Source organism: Cephus cinctus, unplaced genomic scaffold (genome assembly GCF_000341935.2).
Source record: "Cephus cinctus unplaced genomic scaffold, Ccin1 Ccin1_scaffold1303, whole genome shotgun sequence".
Classification (NCBI taxonomy): Eukaryota; Metazoa; Arthropoda; class Insecta; order Hymenoptera; family Cephidae; genus Cephus; species Cephus cinctus.
In genome coordinates, this window is record NW_014333733.1 from 116,716 (window position 1) to 123,946 (window position 7,231).

At 50.8% G+C, this 7,231-nt stretch overlaps 2 protein-coding genes across 4 annotated transcripts in view; one reads left to right on the plus strand and one right to left on the minus strand.

The window, feature by feature from the left end:
• Positions 1-3,660, plus strand: part of LOC107272833 (plasminogen) — a 6,836-nt gene extending 3,176 nt beyond the window's left edge. For all 3 annotated transcript variants that reach the window (XM_015750376.2, XM_015750377.2, XM_025090138.1), the window contains 8 exons: positions 1,321-1,423; positions 1,498-1,643; positions 1,727-1,831; positions 1,909-2,039; positions 2,110-2,240; positions 2,314-2,528; positions 2,608-2,967; positions 3,057-3,660. In XM_015750376.2, coding sequence (XP_015605862.1) covers positions 1,321-1,423; positions 1,498-1,643; positions 1,727-1,831; positions 1,909-2,039; positions 2,110-2,240; positions 2,314-2,528; positions 2,608-2,967; positions 3,057-3,350 — 1,485 coding nt within the window. In that variant the 3' untranslated portion in view covers positions 3,351-3,660. The remainder of the gene's footprint in view (positions 1-1,320; positions 1,424-1,497; positions 1,644-1,726; positions 1,832-1,908; positions 2,040-2,109; positions 2,241-2,313; positions 2,529-2,607; positions 2,968-3,056) is intronic.
• A 104-nt stretch (positions 3,661-3,764) lies between these two features.
• LOC107272839 (nuclear migration protein nudC) overlaps positions 3,765-7,231 on the minus strand; it is a 22,934-nt gene continuing 19,467 nt past the window's right edge. Inside the window, exons 5-7 of the mRNA XM_015750390.2 lie at positions 4,324-4,518; positions 4,032-4,234; positions 3,765-3,943 (exon numbers count right to left, since the gene is read on the minus strand). Of these exons, the coding sequence (XP_015605876.1) occupies positions 3,892-3,943; positions 4,032-4,234; positions 4,324-4,518 (450 nt within the window). The 3' untranslated portion in view covers positions 3,765-3,891. The remainder of the gene's footprint in view (positions 3,944-4,031; positions 4,235-4,323; positions 4,519-7,231) is intronic.

The following is a 7,231-nucleotide window of genomic DNA, read 5'->3' on the forward strand; positions in this document are numbered from 1 at the left end:
CCCGCCCCCCATTTGGAACCGCGAACTATGTCGAAAAACATGGAGTTTTCGTCTTCCCACTTCTCGTTATAGTCAACCTCGAGATACACGCTCCACCTACGATTTCGGTCGAGCGCTCGTGCGTTCTGTGGAACGACCATTAGGGATTCCTCATTCCGTTTGGCCTGACATTACAGCCTTCCTTCCTTCTTTCTGAAAATGCATCAGCTAAGGCTGCGCTAACTAAGCGTGGATCTTTTATTGGGCAATCGAGGAACTCGTGGAGTCACGGGGTACCCTCAGCCTCGTGATCTTCCTATTAGGTCCTGAACGAGCAGCTCGTTACGTGTCGCCGGCAAATTGACCTGGCGCGATAAAATCGAATAAGATGCTGGGACCGATTGTAATATTTGGCCATGACTGTTAGTGCGTTCGTGGGCCTGTCCCAATTTTTTAAGCGGTCTTTGTGTCGCGCGGCAACGAGGTCCATCGATTTGATTTATCGCCGCGCTCGCCTGTGTTCATGCTCGGCTGGCCATGTCGGTTACGTCAACCTTAGCAACTCTTTGACTACCGAAGTACCGATCCCACGATTGCCCATACTATTCGGCAATCGTCGTACGTTCACGCGCACTCTATTTATTCAGATACAATGGGATATAATATGAGAGGCAGAGCGTAACATCCTCGGAGCCTGACAAAGGCCACCCATTAATCGCGCTCCCTCGGATATTCACGTTCCGCAGAAGAAATTCTCTCTGAATGTCAGATGAGTTTGGCTGCTCCCAGGGCAAAGTGCTTTCACGGGACGTAGGTACTTCATAAAGCGGCCACTACTCAATCTATTTATACGTGTAGTCACCGGGAAACAGGGCCTCCTGCAAACATCTCGGCCAGCTTCAAAAGGGCGTTCAAGGGAAGTCCTCGAAAAAGCAGCCTTAGATTATTCCACAAGAGCGTCTTTGCCCAATATTACTGGAAACTGGGCTCCTGAGCTCACCGTCCAAAAAGGCTCAGCAGAATCGTCCCGGGATGACGTTCAAGTATCTGCCGCTCTAGTAAGCGTGAGCGATGGCTTTTTTTTCTGGCAAAGACTCTAGCCTAGAGCTGGAAAGATCTCTCTCTCTCTCTCTCTCTCTCTCTCTCTCTCTCTCTCTCCCTCTCCGTCTGTCGACGGGTCACGGGCGACCGCAGTAATTTTGTACGAATTACCAGAATGTTGTGCAACGAGCTATTAGTAGTCCTTAGGAGGACTCGTTATTCCGGCCGCGTCTCTCCTCGTTATTTATTATAATATTTATAATCAATCCTTCCTATTCTTCTCCCTTTTTCTTTTGGCAGGCTGCAGGCGACATCCTCGCTGAAGCATCCGGCCACAGGGAAACGCACAAGTGGCTTCGCGAGGCAGTAGGATTCTTGAATGACACAGCGATACCAAATATCAGTGAGCCGATTACCTCTGAAGATTAACGGAGCCCCAATAAATCTTATCCATGGATTCCTTATTCCTTTACGCAGAATCTTCTCCGGTTCCACGAGCTGCCGAACAGTACGACTGGAAGCTGTGGACTGACTGGAGCGAGTGGTCCGTGTGCGACAGGCGATGCACGCAAAACCGTGTAAGGCGATGTCGCTCCGAGAAATGCAGCACCGCTGTTCTTCGGGTGTGTATTACTATTGTCCTCTTGTCCTACTCGAATTCTCTTTTTCGGCTGCCTTCGATCTCTGAATCGGTGATTATCCGCAGGAGGAGCGCGCCTGTCCGCAGGACCGAATGGGAAGGAGACGAAGATGCGAGCAGCAGCAGAGACGCAGGGAACGTCGCAAAGATAAACAGTTTCACGTCGTCCAAGTGAGTCCTTATTTGGAAACTCTTCAAGCTTTCACTTATTCTATATAAACGGCGACATATGAATGTCTTTGCTCTAGATTCCCAAAGAGGCTGCGCCGAAACATGGAAGACAACGAGGAAAAGGATCCAGACGGCAGTCGGCCCGTCTTTATGGAAAATGGAGTAAATGGTCACCCTGTACACGTTCATGCACCACGCAACGACACCGGCAAGTTTTTACACTTTTTTTTTTTAATTTCCACGTCAAGGAAAAAGTTGTTACTTACTGTCGCGCGCAGACTGTGCAGGAAACCAGGAGTCTGCCGACTGGGAATCATTCGTGAGAGCGCATATTGCTACGTCGAGGGCAGCTTCTGCCAGAGATGGATACATCGGAGAATTCGCGGCAGTCAAGAGGACGACACTGATGGTATTCGTCGATTTAATCGAATTCCAATTGATCTCGGTGCAGCGTCAAATGCTACGATTGCTTCTTGCGACAGACTCGGATCTCGACAAGTTCGAACTGAATCCTGAGGGCGTGGATGGTCCCGCCGGCAGTGTCGCAACAGGCCTCGATTTGGAAGCTTCTTGGAAATGTGGCTTAGCATCTACTGGAAAAAGTTCTCGTCTCTCGTACTTCACCAGGATAATAGGCGGTCGTCCTACCGCTCCAGGAAGTTGGCCTTGGCAAGTCGCCGTCCTGAACAGATATCGCGTGAGTTTATACTAATCACGCGAAATAACATGTGCCTCCTTCCTATTCTTTTTCCATTTTGATAATTCCCTTCTTCCAGGAAGCATTTTGCGGCGGAACCCTCGTTTCGCCCAGGTGGGTTTTGACAGCTGCTCACTGCATTAGAAAACGGCTGTTTGTGCGCATAGGTGAACATGATCTTACGATGACGGAGGGTAGCGAATTGGAACTGAGGGTGGACGCCATTACTGTTCATCCACGTTACGACGCGCACACAGTCGATAACGACGTGGCTCTGCTTCGATTACCAGTTACTCTCAAACCTGCGAGCACCCGTGGAATTGCCTGTCTGCCAGCACCAAAACAACCTTTGCCCACTGATCAACTCTGCACAATAATCGGTTGGGGCAAATCGCGAGCCAGCGACGACTACGGGACCGACGTTCTTCACGAAGCCAGAGTAAGGACACCACTACCGACACCGACTGTATCTTACAGTTGCACACAATACAATACATTTAAGAGTGGATTGATTTACGTTATTTGCAGATTCCTATAGTATCTGCAGAGGCTTGTCGAGACGTCTACGTGGATTATCGCATTACGGAGAATATGTTTTGCGCCGGTTATGAAAAGCGCAGAATGGATTCCTGCGCGGGCGACAGTGGAGGGCCTTTACTCTGTAGAGACCCCAGAAGACCGGATCATCCATGGACCATTTTTGGAATTACGAGTTTCGGCGACGGTTGTGGGAAACGTGGAAAATTTGGTATCTACGTGCGCCTTACCAACTACGTTCGATGGATCACAAGAGTCATGAAAGAGACCGACGCCTACACGTAATCATCGCCCACTTCTATCCCCTCCTATCCCAATTTTCTTGTTATTGTTAATGTTTTTATCATCGACTCTATATAAGTATACGCGCACCGCCATCCCGATCATCGCTACTATTTGAGTCAATTTTGGCCTCACATTATTTCATCCTACCATTCATTCATTCATTCATTCATTCGATAGACTGCAACTGCTGTGCTTTAACTGTTGTTACTCCCTTCCCGCCTCCTATTCGGGGAATGATAACGATTGTATTATTTTGTACACAAATTCAAACTATTTTAGAAGAATACACCTATAGAAATTCTATAAAGCAGCAGAGTTTTTCATTGGACCGTTTCTTCATTTATCTTACGTGATTTGTGACATGAGCGTAGATCGTGGCAACAGTCAGACGAGATACAAGGCTTCACAACGAAATGTTATAAAAAGAGAAATTTATTGTAGCAATACACTGAAACGTGCAGTGACGTATGATCGTAATTTCGGCAGAGAATAGGATAGGATAGGCAGAGAAAGACGATGACGCAAGTCCGACGATTTAAGTTCAGTTAAACTTGCACTTTGAAAAGTCCATCTCGGGATGCTGTTCCATAAACCTGAAAGCAATACAGAATGAACGTGAGTTGTTAGGAAACTGTTAATCTATGGTTGGTATTCTTCGTTCCCAGAGAGATAGTCACGTACTTCTTAATAACGTCTTGCTTCTTCTGCTCATCGGAGGTGGGAAGGCCAAGCTCCTTCTGCCTCTGATCGTACATCATCTTCTCGACGAGACCACGCGTCTCGCCATCCAAGTCCGAGAGTTTGCTCGGCTCGGGATTGACCTTCTTTGTGCTGATCTCCGGATCACACGTCACCACGTGCGACCACCACTGCATCTTGTTCACCTGAAAGGGACGCAAAGTTGAGAAGCATTGATCGAATGTATCCAAAAAAGATCGATCAGGATGGACCAGGATCATCCTCTGGTACTCACTTTTTCGAGGTTGATTAGCAAAACTTTACCGTCCTCGATCACCCACGTAGATTCCTCGAGCTTGACCTCGTGAGGAAAATCACCGTCGATTATCGGCGGCTGACCCTTGACCCCGCAGGTCAGGTGCTTCTTGGTAATGGACACAGCGACGTCTTTGGGCCTCGCCGAGAAAGCGACCTTCAGTGGTACCCTTATCTGAAAGGAACGTACAATACGCATCTGAGTTATCGTCTTTGGACGCTACGTGTCGAGGGCAGGGGCGTCGGGAGCCGAGAGCAATGCTCAGAAATCGAAAAATCGACAAGGAGAACATGGGGGGGGGGGCATGCGTTCACTGATAGAGATCGCTAACTGGTTCGAGCTGCATGAAAAGACAAAAGTGCCCTCGGGAACGACGCTCCCCCTCGTGGTGACAATGAGGCTCGGAGGCTCGGAGGCTCGGTTGGAGGAATGGAAAGGCGTGCCAAGATACACAGGAGGACACGAGACAATGCATGGCAGGCAGGATATGTCAAGATGTCATTGCTTGTCAGTTGGTGACAGTATCGGGTGGTTGCGGAGAGTAAGGAGCTGCAAAGGATAACAATGGGGCGGCGGTGGAGGTTGGATTTCCAAAATCCCAGATGGCCTGTAGTGCGTGGCGGGAATTTCGCAACGGGCCGTGAGAGATCGTCTAATAAGAGGAGCATCTCCGGGGCTCAGAGACGGTCTTGAGTTTCCAGCGTGACGGCGAAGCCGAGTGCACCGGTGCGTGGAAACGGATCATGGCTACCAACTTTAACCCGTTAACAAAGTGGAATGTCATTACGACGAGGCGATTACGTTCGAACGATCACTCGATATCACACTCTTCCATCTGTCTCTCACAGTTCCCTTGGACACTCCGCAAAGAGCATTATTACGTATGAGAGGCGAGACGTGCGACATAGAATGAAGAAAGAGAAGAGTCACGGCTAGACGGGGATTAACACTTGCGAAATTCGTATTTCCAAACCCGGCAGTTTTTTCTGCAGAATCAATGAGGACGTCCGCAAAGACGACTGCGTCGTCCGTGGACGAAGGCTGCGAGAGCGTCGTTCCAGTCGGCAGAACCGTCGTCGATTTATTGAGCTTCAATGGAATCCTTGATACCTACGATCGGGTCGTTGCGCAATCGAATAGCTCGCTCGTTACTCACGGCGCCGCCGAATGTGACGCGCGTCGATTCTCCATTAATCCGAAGCGACCAGCTGTGTCTTCTCTCGTCTGTTTGGGAAAACCTGCACCTTTTGCCTCTCCTGTACTTCGTGTGCAGTCAGGTACCAGAGTCGGTTTCATATGCAATTACACAGCCTCTAGTCCTCTGGTAGGCTCATCTCCCTCCTCTCGATTCCACTCGAGTCTATGAAATCCGACACAGTTCCGAACGTGACGATCCAGCGATCGTGCAAGCGTACTTATTATGTAGATCCAGGATCGAGTGCCTGCACGCCAGAAGACAAGGCAAGAACCTAGATGCACGACAGACGTGCACACGAGTGCACCCCAGTGGATCCGGCTTAAGGTAATTCTGAACGAATTTACGGTGGCCCGTTGCTCCAGCTCCAGCAGCCCTTGGCCGAGTGGCAGAGGAATGGCAGGGCGAGGCGGGCGTTTCGCTGGGAGTTCCCGAGGGAGACGTCAGGTGTCGCGTTCCTGCCAGGATTCGAAGTAAGGTAGCAAATTCCTGTAGGGAAGGACCGGTTCTCCGAAAATTGGCGCCGGGCTGACCACACGGGTCAAAGAACGGCCTTGCCTCTCTCCTCTCCTCTCCTGTCGCCGCGGCGGCCCCTTCGAATTCACTCGACGCCACTCCGATAGCCATGCCGCCGTTCAATTCCAGAGCGGAGCTCGCTCCGAACCTGCTCTTTCTCTCTCTCTCTCACTCTCTCTGGTCGATCCTCCACAGGCCTTTCCTTCTCGTTCGATTGCATTTGATTCTGCCGGCTCCAGCGTTCTCGCAACTGCAGCTGCAGCGGCGCCGCTCGCTCGCCGAAGCAGGAAAACCTTATGGGGTTGCCGTGCACGGAAAAGGCACAGGGAGCAGAAAGAAGCGCGCCGAGCTGACAGAGGAGCGACGCGACGCGTCGCGCACGCCAAACCAGCGTCGCCGCTTGCACAAGAGCTCGCATGGCCGCCAAAAGTGAAATCGAGATGGAACGGGCCTCGAGATAACTGGAAATGGGAAGTGAGACCCGTCGGCCGGCTGCTTCGCTCGCCTGTGTTTACTCCTTCGCTCTTCGATACTCGCGAGAGCTCCTGCTGGCCGCACTCTTCGAAATGTCCTCGAATGTCCTCGAATGTCCTCGAAGAATCGAGTATGGACGCCTGAAGAAAATATCTTCCTTCGACATTGTCGTCCGAGTGGATTTACGAGGCTTTACGAGGATGTCGACGATGTCAGATATCTGGCACCGTTTTAACGTACTTGCGTAACCTAAGAGTGGCTTCGGCCTCTTCTCCCTCCCTCTCCCCCTCCTCCTCGTCCTCTCCTCTCGCGATCGAACCATCTAGTCACTTCGAAGTATATACCTGGAAACGGTTGCACCGACGACGAAGCCAACGCTGGAGTGTGAGTGAGCGAAGGAGGGCGGGCAGGGGACGGAGGGGGAGGAAGACACGGAAGATCCAGAAGATTGAGGCTTCCCAGCAGAATGTTTTCTGTTGTCTTCTGTTGCGTTGCGGATTGCGCACCTCTTTGGGTGACACCACGCCGGTGTCAAGGACTGTGAAAGATGAGCAGCGGCCTATACCGAGATTTATTGGATTATTTGCGTATATGTTACAAGGCTGCGGCATAAGTGACATCGCAGTGACATCGTTGAATCCTGGATTAAATAGGCCGCGCAGAGCTCTGGCTCCTCGATTCTCGCACGATCCCCCCCCCCCC